General features: G+C 44.9%; 1 protein-coding gene across 2 annotated transcripts in view; it reads right to left on the bottom strand.

The window, feature by feature from the left end:
• Positions 1 to 15892, bottom strand: part of CMTR1 (cap methyltransferase 1) — a 49039-nt gene extending 33147 nt beyond the window's left edge. For both annotated transcript variants that reach the window (XR_004026379.1, XM_030795954.1), the window contains exons 1-4: positions 15652 to 15892; positions 13262 to 13400; positions 4843 to 4994; positions 2207 to 2365 (exon numbers count right to left, since the gene is read on the bottom strand). Coding sequence is in view for 1 of the 2 variants with exons in the window: in XM_030795954.1 (XP_030651814.1) it covers positions 2207 to 2365; positions 4843 to 4994; positions 13262 to 13394 (444 nt within the window). In the remaining variant the exon portion in view is untranslated. The remainder of the gene's footprint in view (positions 1 to 2206; positions 2366 to 4842; positions 4995 to 13261; positions 13401 to 15651) is intronic.
• Positions 15893 to 17264: the final 1372 nt, after the last annotated feature.

Here is a 17264-nt window from a genome sequence, read left to right as displayed (position 1 = left end):
AATATAGCGAGACCCCGTTCTCCCGAAAAAGAAAAAAAAAAAAAAAAAAAAAATAAGCGAAAAATTACTGAAGCCTTTTGTCCATGAATCTGGCAGTGAATCATGGCTTCTTTTCCTGGTCAAATCTATCACATTTAAGCATAAAGGTGATAGAGTTGGTTATAAATTATAAACTCTAGAGAACAAGAAGCTCATATAAACTTGGAAAGAAAAAGCAGACTCAATGTCCCTATAGAAGTCTGATTATTATACCTACCTACGGAGTGGACTTTATCCAGAGGGTCATACCCTGTCCTCCACATTCCTAGGCTGCAGTAGCCACTGAGCACTTATCCTGTGGTAACCCCAGGACTGGATATCCACCCCTGGACACCCAGACTCACCTGCTGTGAAGACGTGGCTGCCAACTGACATTTGACCTCTTTTTTTTTTTTTTTTTTTTTTTTTTTGAGACGGAATCTCTATGGCCCAGGCTGGAGTGCAGTGGTGCAATCTCAGCTCACTGCAAGCTCCGCCTCCCAGGTTCCTGCCATTCTCCTGCCTCAGCCTCCCAAATATCTGGGAGTACAGGTGCCCGCCACCATGCCCGGCTAATTTGTTGTATTTTTTAGTAGAGACGGGACTTCACCATGTTAGCCAAGATGGTCTTGATCTCCTGACCTTGAGATCCACCCGCCTTGGCCTCCCAAAGTGCTGGGGTTACAGGCGTGAGCCACCGTGCCCGGCCCCATTTGACCTAACTTTTACTTACTTATAGGGGTTTTTTTATTTTTATTTTTATTTTTTTTTGAGACAAAGTCTCACTCTGTTGCCCAGGCTGGAAGGCTAGAGTGCAGTGGCACGATCTCTGCTCACTGCAACCTCTGCTTCCCAGGTTCAAGTGATTCTCCTGCCTTAGCCTCTCTAGTAGCTGGGATTACAGGTGTGAGTCCCATGCCTGGCTAGTTTTTGTATTTTTAGCAGAGATGGAGTTTCGTCATGTTGGTCAGGCTGGTCTTGAACTCCTGACCTCAGGTGATCCATCTGCCTCGGCCTCCCAAAGTGCTGGCATTATAGGCATAAGCCACCATGCCCGGCCTATAGGGTGATTTCAGATTTTGAGTTTAGTAAAGTTAGTTCAACTTCTGCCCCACTGAAAGGATGTAGACTCTTGTTTTAACACGAATGAAGACATAGAAACCATCAGGTACTTCTGAGATGAAAGCCCACAACCAGCAACCAGCAGCAGGTATCTACCCTACTCCGCATTGCCAGTCTGCTGGTCTCAACACCCACAACTACAAGGCAACAGCAAGACCGGCCCCAGAACCCATGAGCCCCTCACTTGTCAGAATCTTACTCAGAAGACTTATTAGGCTTTTATCACATGCAGATTCACGGGACTTCTTTCCTGAACTGGAACATTAGGGAGACAAATAAAATATCAATTTTCCAGAGTTCAGAGCCACATTTGAAGCTGAACTACAGGAACTATGCAGAAAGCTAGATGTTTGAGTTCCATTTTCTCTAGTTTCAACTCTGTAATGGTAATATCTCAATGTTATTTTTAGGTGTTTTTATTGTACCCACTACAGATCCTTTGTGGAATAAGATAGGACATAAATAAATGAATAAAATAAAATCTCACATTATCTGTGCCATGAAAAGGGATAATGAGAGTTTCCTTTGGTCTTCAGGGTGAAAACAAACTGGTACCCTAGTAAGCAGACTAAACCCACAGTAGAAAAGCAATGTGGCATAAAAAAGCACCTATTTAGAACCTGGATGGCATAAACCTGGGGAGGTACAAGGATCTTCTTAGAAGGCACCTACTCCAGTTACTCACACAGTGAGAGAGTGGGTGCTCCCTTGGCCTGCCTGAACACCTTCAGCAGAGAGCACACTGCCTGACAAGGTAGCCTAGTCCACTAGTGGAGAGCTGTAACTATTTATTAAAGTTTTTATGGAGCCAAACTCTGCCTTTCAAGCATCTTCTACCCACTGGTCTTAGACAGTCCTATAATGCAACAGGAAATCCACATCCCACCATATCTCCCCCAGCCTTCTGTTTTCCATTCTGGATATCCCCAGTACTTTCCACATAAAAAACTAATTCCACTTTGCTCATACTGCCTCTGGAGATTTCTAGTTTGTTGATATGGCTTCTTAAAGCCATGCATCCAAAAACACAAGTGGCTTTCCATCTCCTCCTCCCTTTAACACTTACCTCTGGCTCATCTCGCCAGTCCACATTCAGCTCCTGGTCAAAGCCCCGGAGTGTCAGACCCAAGCCTCTTCGACCTTTCTGACTGGAAGCCTCAACGATGTCCTTCCGACCCTGGCTGTATTTACCCAATCCTTCACCTTCCCTGAAGCCCATCTTGGCCTGAAAAAGAGAAGCAATGGAGCACAATTAATTAGGTTCAACAGACATTTATTTAGCCCCATCACATGCCAAACAGTGTGCTAAATCCTAAGAAAAATAGATGAGTAAGGTCTAAAGTTTGTCTTAGCCTAATGAAGAAAAGAAGCATAAATAAATAACTGCAGTATAACTGTGGGCCCAGTGGCTGGCTGTTCTGGAGGTTAAAGTCTAGGGCAACCAGAAATTGGATAAATGAGAAGGGACCTCATAGCCATAATTAAAAGCACCCAGAGTACTTAATGAATCTCTCATTGGACATTTGCTAATTTGTCTGAATAAGTGAGAAATAGATCCAGAGTAGACTTGATAAAGAGAACATAATTTAAAATGGAACCGCTTCAAGCTGTAACTTCTACCTTACCCTTATCCAGTCAAACAGCCTTACTAGGCAAGGATAAGTGGCTTTGCAGGAGCCCACTTAAGAGATTAAAAACTTGCCTCATGTAAAAGTGAGGTATTGGGCCAGGCACGGTGGCTCAAGCCTATAATCCCAGCACTTTGGGAGGCCGAGAAGGGCGGATCACGAGGTCAGGAGATCAAGACCATCCTGGCTAACACGGTGAAACCCCGTCTCTACTAAAAATACAAAAAAACTAGCCGGGCATGGTGGCGGGCGCCTGTAGTCCCAGCTACTCAGGGGGCTGAGGCAGGAGAATGGCGTGAACCCAGGAGGCAGAGCTTGCAGTGAGCCAAGATCACACCACTGCACTCCAGCCTGGGCGACAGAGCGAGACTCCGTCTCAAAAAAAAAAAAAAAGTGAGGTATGGGAGGTACTATAATACCCTGGGACAGAAACAGTTTTTTAAATGCCACAACTATCTGTAAGTTCTCACTAAACTTTAGAGTTACTGGGCCCAGGTATATACCCAAAGATTAGAGACTTGAATCCCAAACCCCACAGACTCCTGCCTAATAAAAAAAAAAACTGCAATCCTGAGAAGATCTAAATTTCCCTGGAGGGTCTATATTCCTTCTGAAAGGGGTATTACCAGCTGAAGATCTGGATGGAATTCCTATGGTAGCCACAAATACTTCTCCCAGGTCAAACAGGCTGACTAAGTCACAAGCCTTCCCATCTTTAACTTTCCCAAATCTTGTGGCCTGCAAACTAGAATCCTGACCTATGGCTTTAGCAGTGACAATTCTTATTCTTAAATGAATCCAAGAGAAAATGGAGGGGTCAACTACAATATTTCTTTCTTTCTTTTTATTTTTTTGAGATGGAGTCTCACTTTGTTAATCAGGCTGGAGTGCAGTGGCGTGATCTCAGCTCACTACAACCTCCACCTCTCAGGTTCAAGTGATTCTCCTGACTCAGCCTCCTGAGTAGCTGCCATTACAGGCACCTGCCACCATGCCTGGCTAATTTTTTGTATTTTTAGTAGAGACGGGGTTTCACCATGTTGGCCAGGCTGGTCTCGAACTCCTGACCTCAAGTGAGCCACCTGCCTTGGCCTCCCAAAGTGCTGGGATTACAGACGTGAGCCACTGTGCCTGGCCCAACTATAATATTTCTAAAGCTAGACAGAAGGTAAACTTGGATCTCTCTAACGTTTGCACGTACACTAAGGAGTATGAGCAGGTCTTCCTAGCCACCATTCTTCTTGTGATACATCAATTAGGTATAAAAGTTGGAAAGATAATTGGGCTTTCTTTCAGAAAAAGAATAAATGGAATACTTCCATTTATTTTAGGCATCTGGGAGTGAACAGGATTTTAGTCATTTCTTTTGACACCACTCACTAGAGCAAAAATTCACAGCATGAAGCTTCTTTACCCACTGACAAACATCCATGTTTAGGGAAGTATATTCACACACGTTAATAATAAGAATTTATATGGCCGGGCGCAGTGGCTCACGCTTGTAATCCCAGCACTTTGGGAGGCCGAGGCGGGCGGATCACGAGGTCAGGAGATCGAGACCACGGTGAAACCCTGTCTCTACTAAAAATACAAAAAATTAGCCGAGTGTGGTGGCGGGCGCCTGTAGTTCCAGCTACTCGGAAGGCTGAGGCAGGAGAATGGCGTGAACCCGGGAGGCGGAGCTTGCAGTGAGCCGAGATCACGCCACTGCACTCCAGTCTGGGTGACAGAGCGAGACTATGTCTCAAAAAAATAAATAAATAAAAATAAAAATAAATAAATAAATAAATAAATAAATAAACAAAAAATAATAAGAATTCATTACTGTGGATAAGAAAAGGTGATCCAGTCCAGATAGAACAGCAGAAACAGGCCTAAGCAGTTGCTGCCCATAGATGATACAAATGTGATAGATACTTCTATCAAGAAGTGGGCCACACTCTGCTAAATTTCAGTAGCTGAAAAGCAGAGGAAAAACCTATGGCCAAACTTTTCTTCTTCTCATACAATACAAATTGCCCTTCTTTCACTCCGCTAGTGGGGCTTGAGAAACCCAACCCAAGCGCTGACATACCATAAGCTTCTGGGAGACGCTATTATACATGGAATAGCGAGAAGAAGTTCCCTCCACAAGAGAGTCTGCTTTGAATGCATCGTCGAAAGAGTCAGAGCTGTGTTGTTTTCCCTCCGTCTCACTATCAGACCCACTAAGGCTTGTAGTAGATGCTGAAAAAGGAAAAGGAAAATGTTTAGGTAGGTTTATGGCACAAAATAGCCTCCAGAAGTCCAAGCTTCATTTATTCAACTACTGTTCAGTATACACAATGCACATATAAAGTTCACTAAATGACCCAAGGTCAAATCTATTCTCTACCTCTTACTAGCTAGGTAATCTTGGGCAAGTCACTGCTGAAAGTTCCTAATGGACTTGACACAATGGGAGCTCAAAAATAACAGTTTTCCTTCCCCACCCTTTCAATTTCCTCCACTACAAAACTGAGATGGTAATACCTGCCTCACAGGATTGTTTAAAGATTAAATGAAATAACGTATTTGAAAATGCATTGTTGGCTGGGCATGGTGCCTCACACGTAATCCCAGCACTCCAGGAGGCTGAGGTGGACGGATCACTTGAGGTCAGGAATTCAAGATCAGCCTGGCCAACACGGTGAAACCCTATCTCTAATAAAAATACAAAAATGAGCCTGGTGTGGTAGTGCGTGCCTGTAATCCAAGCTACTTGGGAGGCTGAGGCAGGAGAATTGCTTGAACCCGGGAGGCAGAGGTTGCAGTGAGCCGGAATTGCGCTACTGCACTCCAGTCTGGGCAAAAAGAATGAGACTCCATCTCAAAAAAAAAAAAAGAAAGTACATTGTCAAATATAAAGTGTACTTACTGAAGATATGATTGTTATTTCTGCTGCTGGTGGTTATTATTTGAACATCAATATCCAAACATTGATGCCTGATTCCATTTTCAACGATTCCATTATAAGGCTAACATTTTTATTTCTTATAATTGCAAAAAGAGCTTTTAGAAGGAACGATATACAAGAAGACCAATAAAAGTGATTATTCACACATTCAGGGGTTAGCACTTGGAGACAGAATACCAAAACAATTACTTGGAACTAGTGAAAGCGAAAGTGAAACTTGATTTACATTTTTACACCACGAAAGTTTACACTGGTTATCTTTTTATATTTTTTGACTTATGAACCATGTGAATATATTATCTATTAAAATTTAAAATAAATATGAAAATACTGACTTAGCAATGTGGCATAATTCCTTTGAAGAAGAAGGGACACCACTCAGAAAGGGTGCTGATTCAAAACTTGGCTGCTTGTGAGAAATACTGAAGGAAAGTCACAGACGGCAGTGTGTAAAACATTTTTTAATAGACCCGAGGTGGTCACTATTCAGGTATTTCTAACTTGAAGAATACATTATAATTCTGAAGCCAATCTTAAGTGATCCATCCATTTCCCTACCAGAACCAAAACCTGCTAAGAGTTGACATTCAAGAAGAACAAAGCTTTCCCCAGCACTCCAGGCCTAACTGATTATCCCCTCCACTGTGCTCCAGTAGCACCAGTGTCACTGGCACAGCACTCATCACATTGCCTTAGAGCCAGTTATTGTTTGCCACCTGCTGACCCCACTGGAAAGGGTCACTCCTGGAGGGCAGGAACTATGTCACCCATAGTTTGTACCCAACACCTGGACTGAGGCTTTCCATCTAATAGAAATTAATTAAATGATTACTGTAGTAAATATAAAGATGTGTCAGCCAAGTATCACTTTCCTAAGGACCTACAGAGTATATGACTCCTTAAGACATTTCCTCTTACAAATAGTGCAAGCTGTTCAGGCCTCAAAAGTTTAAGGATGAGAATGGGATCTCTATATCTTAACAGAGAACACAGCCCTCCTGGGCTATGATTTAGCTTCCCCACCAGTAGGTTGAATTAGGACATCTGTCATAGTTCAGAACACTGATACTGTTTAAAAGATCAGACTACTATACTGGTTCAGCACCTATTCTATAAAAGATCATGCTACATGTAATGGGGTACTGTGCAAAAGTAACAACCCTTATCTATTAAAAATCTAATAGATAAGGTTAATATGCATTTTCAAGGATACAACATTTTACAAAAGAAAGAAAGAAAAGACAGGTGAACGTGTGTGAAAGAATAAACTTAAAACCAAAATTCTGGCTCCTAATAAGTCAGCAAGGAGAAATTTTGGTTGAGAAAGTCCCTGTATGAGAGGAATAAAATCTGCCCTTCCCTTTATGGTGGCTCTCCAATTCTCTTAATTGAGTTGACTTGCTTACATGAACCAATCTGGCAAACGTCAGAGTGCCAGAGTGTGCCACTCAGAAAATCCAGACCACTAAGAATGAGTAACCATGGAAACTGAGAGGTAAACTGATATTTCTTTTGTTCTGCATTTTCCTGCATTTTCTGCATTTGTGAGACACAAGAATGTGTTAGTTTGAAAATCAGGAGCCAGGCACAGTAGCTCACGCCTGTAATCCCAACACTTTGGGAGGCCGAGGTGGGCAGATCACCTGAGGTCAAGAGTTCAAGACCAGCCTGACCCAAATGGAGAAACCCCGTCTCTACTGAAAATACAAAATTAGCCAGGCGTGGTGGCACATGCCTGTAATCTCAGCTACTCAGGAGGCTGAGGTAGGAGATTCACTTGAACCCAGGAGGTGGAGATTGTGGTGAGCCGAGATCGAGCCATTGCACTCCAGCCTGGGCAAGAAGAGCTAAACTCTGTCTCAAAAAAAAAAGAAAAAGAAAATTAGGGTAAAAAAAGCTATAAATAAATAGATTACCACTCCAAGCCTTGGGAAGAGGTTGGTTCCTTTCCAGAGAAATCTTCCAAGAGTAGCAAATCTGAGGGGAAAGGCCTTCTAAATGGCTCAAGACTGTTCCAGGGCCTCTCATCTATTCTCCCACGCAGAGGAGAGAGATGCACTCTGCAACAGAGTGCCCACATGCTAAAGAACTGCACTTCCAAAGGTATGGATTCTCTTCACTCAGTTGCTTTCATGCCTTCAACCTGCACTGCTTAATACAGAAACAGGTGGTACCAGGATGTGGGCAGCTCCCTAAGCACAGACCTAAAGTTCCTCTTGGGCAGTCCGGGGATCCAGGGCCCTGACTAATCACAAGCTACAAGGCTAAATCAGTTGCTATTCCTTTCACCAGCAATCTGGACATTCATAGGTCTACCTATGAAAAAGTCTGAAAACCTGGTATCCTTCTCAAAGGAGAGTATGCCCTTGCTCCAGCTCTAAAGAGTTGCCAGGCTGTTAGATTTGCCTGAGGGCCCAACAATGAGCACAGAAATAGTACAAATAACATTCCTGGGCACACAGGGTTCCTGCCACCCTAAGATCTCAAAGAGAGATCTTTTGTTTCCTTCTGTCTTCAGAATATCTCTGGGCAAAAATGACAGGGAGAACCAAATTTGAGTGGAAGGCTCACTAAGCAAATTAGTGGTGACTCTGGTGTAAAATTCCAGCACCAGACTTTGGCACAAAGATTTTTCCCTCCTACTCTTCCTCCCAAGGTGTTACCTAATGTACATTGTCCTTTCCAGGTTGTAAGAGTGAGGTTAATGGGAGTAAAATATCACCCTACTAGGCAATTCCTTGTAAGATCAAGAAGTGTGCTAGATAAGCAAATAAGTCTTATTTTTTTCTTTTATTCACGTGGTATAGGAGACCACTTCTTAGCTTGACATGCTTTAAGCCAAAGTTCCCTAGATTATTCCTGATGTCCACAGACTGCCACAGCCACTACTTATTCTTACTCAGGGGCCTTTGAGGCTACTCTTTTCATATGAAAGGGAGACAACTGTCACGGCTGCAGCAGGAACTAAACAGGAGGCTTAGCTTCTCAAGACTGATAAAGAATTTAGCAAACATTGAGCAGATAATTTTGTAATGAGGTTGTAAATTAATAGGAGTAATAAGGTCAGTCTATTAAACTCATTAGTTTCAGTAAGAATTTGCCAAAGCTGGATGGCATTCCCACTTACCTCCCGGGGAGCTCCCTCCTAAAACCTACCAGAGAGCCCAAAACAGTATGTACGGTTTTAAGATTTCTCCTCCAGCTGATAGAAATCACTATTAAGTCATTACAAGGAAGAAAGATTCAACTTTACAGAGGAAACAGAGGTCTCCTGGCTGTTGGCAAAATTTTTCACATGGCAATACAGCAATGGGACAAACATGCCAAGATTAAAATTGGCAGTGACAAGCTGGGCACAGTGGCATGTGCCTGTAGTCCCAGCTACTTGGGAGGCTGAGGTAGGAAGATCACCTGAGCTCAAGAGTTCATGGCCACTGTGGGCAACATAGTGAAACCCTGTCTCTAAAAAAAGAAAAAGAATACATATACTATGTTTAAAAAATGACAGTGACAACAAAGAGGGGCAGCTCCAACCACTAATGGCCAAGGTGAGCAGCATACAGATACAGAAAAATAAATTATGAATTTTAATAAACATCACATCCTGCTTAACAACTGTTGTGAAATAAACTCATTCCTGCTTAAAGACTCAATTTCTCCTTCATGCCAGACAAATGGTAACTTGTTAGAGCAATTTAAACAGACACCGATAAAGGAAGCTTTTGATTAAGGTCATGAATCTGGGCTGACAGGAAAGCGATGGTGTTTCAGGGCAAATAGCCTATTTAGGAAAGAATTAAACCTGGTGGAAAGGAAGGTGCCTTTAATGTGATACTGGTGAAGGAGGCTGGCAACTTCCAAAGCAACTGGCTGCAGCAGGGCTAGGAGCCTACATTAGATGCACAGCTAAGGAGAGAAGGAATTTTCTTAGGGTCTAGCCCATAGTTTCCCCGTGAAAAACAACCAAAAAGAACAAAATGACGTCATCTGCCTCTCCTTACTTCAAAAAGTTATTTGACAGCAAATTTGTAAGAATGTATTTACACTTGAAAATACCTTCAAACTCCTTTGAAACTACTCAAAAGATCACATGATGCAACAGTGGCCATGACAACAACATCCCTTTTCTTCTTTACTCTGGCCAGACGTCAGTCTTTGACCTGGCAATGCAGCTACCATGTGAATAATGGAAAATAAACACACTGATTAAACTAAATAGATCTAATAATGAGTCATCACATTGATTTAGCAGAGGAGGAAAAAATAAGGTCCACACAGACGGAAATAGTAACTACTGTTTTGTTTTTCTAATTGTCCTCCCTAAAGAGCATTTTTCAATCATCTACTTGAACATTATGTTCAGGTAGAAGTGGCTGCAGTAAATGGAAACACCCCCGCTTTAATAGAATGATTTGAATAGGAAAGCTGCATATACATTTCAGGGGATATGTAGACAGCAAACCACCAGGGTATACTGTCCAGGGGACACCTAAGAGAATTAGATACAGAACACAGATGATATAAATGCGAAGTACTTAATGAAATGATCTTCCGCAGACTGGAAGAGATAGGCAAAATGAAAACTGTGACGCATTTTAAGCTTCTTGGAAAAGATACTATTGTTGCCTTTCATCAGTTCTATTCAGTAACTATTTACTGAGCTTTTGCTCCAGGCTAGGCATGGTGGGAAAGAAGGCACAGGCAGCAGTCTTGCTGATAAAGATACTGCCCTCAGTTTCTGTGTCAATGCAGAGCTGCCCCTTCCTAAAATAAACTAACCTAGGGAAATCTAGAAATGTTGGTTTGCCTCTGCCTCCCATCTCATTTTCTGCAAATGAAAGGACCAAGTGGCCTCTTGCCAGACACATACAAGGAACTGGACACCTCTGGATTTCCATTCTTTGTTGTTTCTTTTTGAGATAGGGTCTTGCTCTGATGCCCAGGCTGGAGCGCAGCGGCATAATCTTGGCTCAGTGCAACCTCTACCTCCTGGGCTCAAGTGATCCTCCCAGCTCAGCCTCCCGAGTAGCTGGGTCTACAGGTGCATGCCACCATGCCCAGCTAATATCTGTATTTTTTGTAGAGGTGGGTTTTCACCGTGTTCCCCAGGCTGGTCTCAAACTCCCGGGCTCAAGCAATCCGTCCACCTCGACCTCCAAAAGTATTAGAATTACAGGCATGAGCCACCATGCCCAGCCTGGATTTCCATTCTACACACACAACAGCAATAGTCAATCCTGACTGAGTCATATAGTGCCACTTCCAGAGAAGAGGGAAGAGTAATCTCAATTCAGTCACAAAAGCTTGAAATTTAAATCAGAATGGTTTCCTTGAAGGATCCTTACCCTTATACACTTACCTTCTTTTACCTGGGAGTTGTCCTTTCCTTACTTCAAAGAGATGTTACTTGAGAGCAAATGTCCCCCAAGATCCACTTAGAACCAGGCATCACTTGTTCCCCAGACACGCTCTCTCTTTTTCCCTTACAGGCCATCTCTCCCAGTACCCCTATCCAAGGAGATTCTATCTTCACCAAGCTGCTCCAATTCCAGGTGAGAGGTAAAATTCCCTTTCCTCAAGAATCTCCAGAACCATCGCGTGCAATAAGTTTTTGCCTTCCTACTCAGGAACTTCAATTCCTACCTACCCTGGAATCTACTGTGACTTTAAAGCAGAGGTGTCCAATCTTTTGGCTTCCCTGGGCGACACTGGAAGAATTGTCTTGGGCCACACATAAAATACACTAATGACAGCTGATGAGTTTTTTTTTTTTTTTTTTGAGACGGACTCTCGCTCCGTGGAGTGCAGTGATGCGATCTCGGCTCACTGCAAGCTCTGCCTCCCGGGTTCACGCCATTCTCCTGCCTCAGCCTCCCGAGTAGCTAGCTGGGACTACAGGCGCCTGCCACCTTGCCCGGCTACTTTTTTCTATTTTTTAGTACAGACTGGGTTTCACCGTGTTAGCCAGGATGGTCTTGATCTCCTGACCTCGTGATCCGCCCGCCTCGGCCTCCCAAAGTGCTGGGATTACGAGCGTGAGCCACCGCGCCTGGCCAGCTGATGAGCTTTAAAAAAAAAAAAAAATCCCCCAAAAATCTCATAATGTTTTAAGAAAGTTTACAAATTTATGTTGGGTCCCATTCAAAGCAATCCTGGGCCACATTAGCCCACAGGCCGCAGGTTAGGTTAGACAAGCTTGCTTTAAAGGCGTGAACACCTCCACACACAAAGTTGCAAGTGAGTCTCTTATCCAGCCTGGACTACAGCAATACCAATGCTCCATTCACTGTACCGCCTGTCAAGCTTCTCTCTGGACCAGCTTCTCAGTAGCAGCTGATGAGTAACTGCCCTTCAATAAGCTTATCACTTGTGAATAAACTGTACTTCCTACTACCTTCAAAGGGTGCTTCACACCCTTTCAGTCACCAATCTGTTACGAAATTTCATTCCAATTTCCCAGTGATCCAACAGAGGATCCAATACGTAAGCCTGCTGGTGTGCTGGGTTGAATATGGTACCCTCCCCAAAGCCTGTAAATGTGACCTAATTTGGAAATAGGGTCTTTCCAGATTACATCAAATGTAATAATAGATTACAGTAGGCCCTATCCAATGACCGATGTCCTTATAAGAAGAGGGAAATTTGGATACAGACACACACAGAGGAAAGGTAGAGGCAGAGATTGGAGTTACGCTACCACAAGCCAAGGAACACCAAGGAATGCCAGCAGCCAGCAGAAGCTAGAAGTGGTAAGGAAGGTCTTCCCAAGGGCCTTTGAGGGAACGTGGCCCCACCAACACTTTGATTCTGGACTACCAGCCTCCAGAACTGTAAGAGAATAAATGTCTGTTGTTTTGGGTCACCCAGTTTGTAGTAATTTGTTACAGTAGCCCTAGGAAACTAATACAGCTGGCAAGTCAAGGTAAATGCAAATATACCTTGAGGTATTTGAGGCAAGCTCCCAGACATTTTACCATTTCTCAGAAAGCATCTATGGAAACTGAATAACCCTAAAAGACAGGCAAAGCAAAATGCTAGTTTCAACCAGATTAGTGAAATCTTTGACGATTAATGCAAACAGTGAACACAGCAATGCCCCAGTACAGTTGGATGTTTCTGACCACAACTGCTGAAGGAATTGAGAAAACAGTATGCATGTGGAAAAAGTGAAAATTAGGCTCGATGGCTGCAGCAAAGAGGCCCTCCCTTACAAAAGAGCCCCAGGATAATTAACAGCTATTAAGGGCACAGAGCACTCAATGCTCACCACTACTTCTAACTGGTTTAAGGCAGCAAGAGTGCCACCTACTGAAGGACAACCAACAGAAAGCAACTTCTGGAAAAATTACCATTTTTTATTTAAAACAAGTTTCCCCACTCTTAGTCGGAGAATGGCAGAAGGGAAAAGAGTCTATAGCCAACATCTCTCTGTAGAGTATTCCTAATTTTCCTCAAGAGACCAAGGGGCAGTGGATTATAGTCTGCTCCACCTAGATTAGACACTGTGTGTTCAAATAACCAGATGGCCAGTGGCCTCAGACCACACAAGCACACGTACCTTTTGCTCCATGACTGACAGAGGAGGGAGGTTCATCATCGGACGTGGAGCTGAGGCTCAGGGCAAGCTCTGCAACTCTTTTTTTCTGTTTCTTGATGGGGGCAGTGCATTCTGGGTCAGTTCTCCTCTTCATCGTTAACTGTAACCATAAATCCAGTCAGTCAGCTGCCCTTGGGTCAGAGCCACTGGGATCACAGCAGGGATTCCAAAGTGTAAATCATCAATGGGATGAGATTTGGCAACTCTACACATCTTCCAGTGCCAGCACTTGGATAGCCTCTTCCTCAGAATGAGGTCTAGGAAGGATGCTAGCCAAGTGTTGGTTTTCAATAATAGCTGTTTTACTGGAAAATGTGGTGCTCACAGACTGAGAGAGCCCTGGGCCACTGGTGTCAGATAACAGAAAGTCATGGATCAACTCCACAAGCCACTGGGAGAAAAAGCCTTGGTACCTGTAGTTATTCTACACTTTTGATGCAATATTGGCCATGCATGACAATGTACACTGAAAATGAACTATAAAACCTAATAAATATTAACCAATATTCCCAACGTGAAGGGACCATCCCAGAATGACTGTTTCATCAGCATTATTTTACCAAAACAATTAAGAAATTACATAATATCATAAAAATACTGGTTTTGGTTTACTTCGTAATGTTTGAAAACATGAAAGAATTGGGAAAGTTTTTAAGCAGAGTAAGGAATGGAAGCAGTGAATGGCTTAAGACTGAGGAAACACAAGAGTGGGAAAGTTATTGGGACTGGAGGTAGCTATACCACAGAACTGAGTTACGAAAACAACAATTTTAAGGACAGAAATCCACCTCCACAAAAAAGAATGGAAACCGGCTGGGCGCGGTGGCTCACGCCTGTAATCCCAGCACTTTGGGAGAATGAAGCAGGCGGATCACCTGAGGTCAGGAGTTCAAGACCAGCCTGGCCAACATGGTGAAACCCCATCTCTAGCAAAAAAACACAAAAATTAGCCGGGTAGTGGCACATGCCTGTAGTCCCAGCTACTCAGGAGAACTGCTTGAATTGCTGAGGCGGAGGTTGCAGTGAGCCGAGATCACACCACTGCACTCCAGCCTGGGCGACAGAGCAAGACTCCGTCTCAAAAAAAGAAAGAAAGAAAGAAAGGAAACAGGCACCATGCCACCATCAATCATCCATCCCCATGGTTAGGTACATGAGAGAGAAGCACGAGAAAAAAATGAGATGGAATGAAGTGATTATGAAACCCTGAAATCTTATGGAATGATCAAGTTAAAGAGCAAGCAAGAGAAGTAGTGAATACAGCGTGGCTTACACACAACTAACTGACTGGCCGTAGAGAACTCAGAAAAGAGGACTCAATACAGGGTGGGCGACCAGCTGGGAAACAATCCTTAGGGAAGGCGAGGTACAGCAATAAAGTACTGAAACCCGAAAGTGTCACTGATCCCCCCAACCTCATAAAACCCTGGATCACATGTTTCAGTTCTCTCCAACTCAAGGAAGAGCCAATCAACCCAATGCACAATCGCCACCTTCCTGAGAAAGCAGCCTCTTACTAGATACAGGCAGGGGCTGTCCCAGAGAAGAACCGGAGACACTAAGCAAACAGAAAGCAAGACCAAGCTAAGCCGCATTTCACTTTAAGCCGTAGTCTTAAATACCCCCAAAAGGCCCCCAGGGTGAGCTAAAGGAAGGCTCATCACAGAGCTTGCTTCTAGCCATTGCAGGCGCTAAAAGCTTTTAATTCTTAAGTGACTCGGGGGGAGACTGGAAGTACAGCAAACTCAAAGCGGACTGTATTGAATAGTTGTGTGAAAGGCAGGAGAGGCGGATGCTCCTCCCCAGACCACATCACCTTAGATTTGGGCCTTCCAAATCATCTCATCCACCCCTGTCATCTTCCACTGGAAAAGACTGCGGCCGCAGAGGGGAAGGCCACACAGCTAACCAGTGCCCAGCTCAAGTGACCCACACATGCCAGCAGAATGCTCTGGCAGGGAACTTCTAAGCGGAAGGCAGGCGGCCTGGTTCTACCTGCTGCTTCCGAACAGAAGGGGTTCAAATCCCCTCTGCAGTCTTCTCTCCCTGGGCCTCGGTTTGGCACTGCCACCCCTAATCACAGAGAGAAAAGCTCCCATGTCCCCCGGCCAGTCCCTTCATTTGAAGATAACGTGAGCGTGTGAATGTGTGCGCAGAGACGTGTGTCAGCCGCAGCTCGGGCTCCAGGGAGCCGGCGTTGGGGGTGGGAGGAGGAGGGAAGACGTACGGGGCCAGAAGGCGAGGAGACTCACGACCGCGGGTGGGGGGCCCAGGCGGCGGTGGAGGGGAGAAGGATGCTGAGCCCGCGCGCCCGCCCGCTTGCTCCCCCGGGGCCGCGCGTCGGCACTCACGCTGAGGGGAGAGAGCGAGCTGCCGGGGAGCGGAGGGGGGGTCAGGCCGACACTGTCGCCGCCGCCGCCAGAGCCGCCGCCTCCTCCCTCAGTTTCGTTTCCCCACAAGCCAGCCCAGGTCCGCCGGCGGCACCGTCGCGCTCGGGTCCAGTCCTGCGGGCAGCGCAGCCTGATGACGTCACGGACAGCGCCGCGGCTTGGTCCTCCCCCCGGCCGGGTCCCGGCCCCGGGAAAGGCCGCTGAGGTTCTGGCCCGCTCCGCCCTGCAACCTGGGAGGTCCAGGGGCGCCTGCGCGGAAAAGCCGCCCGGAAAAGGCTGCAAAAGCAAAAGTAACTATCGCTTCCTTCGGTTCTGAGGAAGAGAAACCAATACAAAAATTATAAATGCTAGGTGCCCTCACACGACCTCATCTTACTTAATCTTATCATTATCTTCATTTTACAGACTAAGAACAAGTTCAGAGAGGTAGATGGTAAACTGGTTGAGCGAACGCAGTGTCCTTGTTCCCTGCTGTATCCCCAACATCCAGCCTATGGGACATCTCAACAGATTTTGAACGAAGGACGGGAGGAAAGAAGGAATGCCGCCTATAGCATCTTACCATGTGGACACAGTTGGCTCTCCATCTCAAACCTCTCTTCTGATTTTCAGGCCAATATGGCCAAACGTCTGTTGGACATCTTTACTCGGTCACCTCAAACCCCATGAATTCAAATTTCACCTTGTGTTCTCCCATCAGCTCACTTTTTTCCTGGTGAAGGGCGCTGCCATCCATCCTGTTGGTCCAGCTAGAAATCTGAGGAGTCTCCCTCTTCTTCATACCCCAAAGCTTCTCATACACTTAATTGCGTTTACCTCCTGATTGTCTTTCAAATCCATCCATTCACCCCCATCCCCATTGCCACAATTCATGCACTCACCCCCTCTCGGCAGAATTTCTCCAGTAACCTCCAAACTCCCGTGACTGCCTCCAGTTGTGATCCCTCTAATGCATTCTTCACAAAACCAAAGTGATTTTTAAAATTTTCAACACCTGTGAAAAGAAGGGAATTTAAAATTAACTAATTAATTAAACCTGATCCTGTCACAACCCATCAATGATTAAAATCCATCAATGATGCCCCATTGCTCTTAGAATAAAGCTAATGTCCTTAAAATGGCCTCAGAGACCCTCCAGCATGACCCCTTCTTCAGGTATGCCTTGTACTACTATCCCTTAGTTCTCCCCATGCTGACTCTTTTCAGTTTATCAAACATGCCATGTCTCCGCCGGGCGCGGTGGCTCACGCCTGTAATCCCAGCACGTTGGGAGGCTGAGGCGGATGGATCACTTGAGGTCAGGAGTTCGAGACCAGCCTGGCCAACATGGTGAAACCCTGTCTCTACTGAAGATACAAAAAAAGTAGCTGGGTGTGGTGGTGCGCGCCTATAGTCCCAGCTACTCAGTAGGCTGAGTCAGGAGAATCGCTTGAACCTGGGAAGCGGAGGTTGCAGCGAGCAGAGATTTCGCCACTACACTCCAGCCTGGGCAACAGAGCCAGACTCCATCTCAAAAACAGAACAGAACAAAACAAAACATGCCATGTCTCTTAAGAGTTCAGCCTCCTGCCTGG

This window comes from Nomascus leucogenys, chromosome 17, assembly GCF_006542625.1.
Source record: "Nomascus leucogenys isolate Asia chromosome 17, Asia_NLE_v1, whole genome shotgun sequence".
Classification (NCBI taxonomy): Eukaryota; Metazoa; Chordata; class Mammalia; order Primates; family Hylobatidae; genus Nomascus; species Nomascus leucogenys.
Note: the sequence above shows the minus strand (reverse complement) of the source record. Positions and strands in the feature narration are given on the sequence as shown.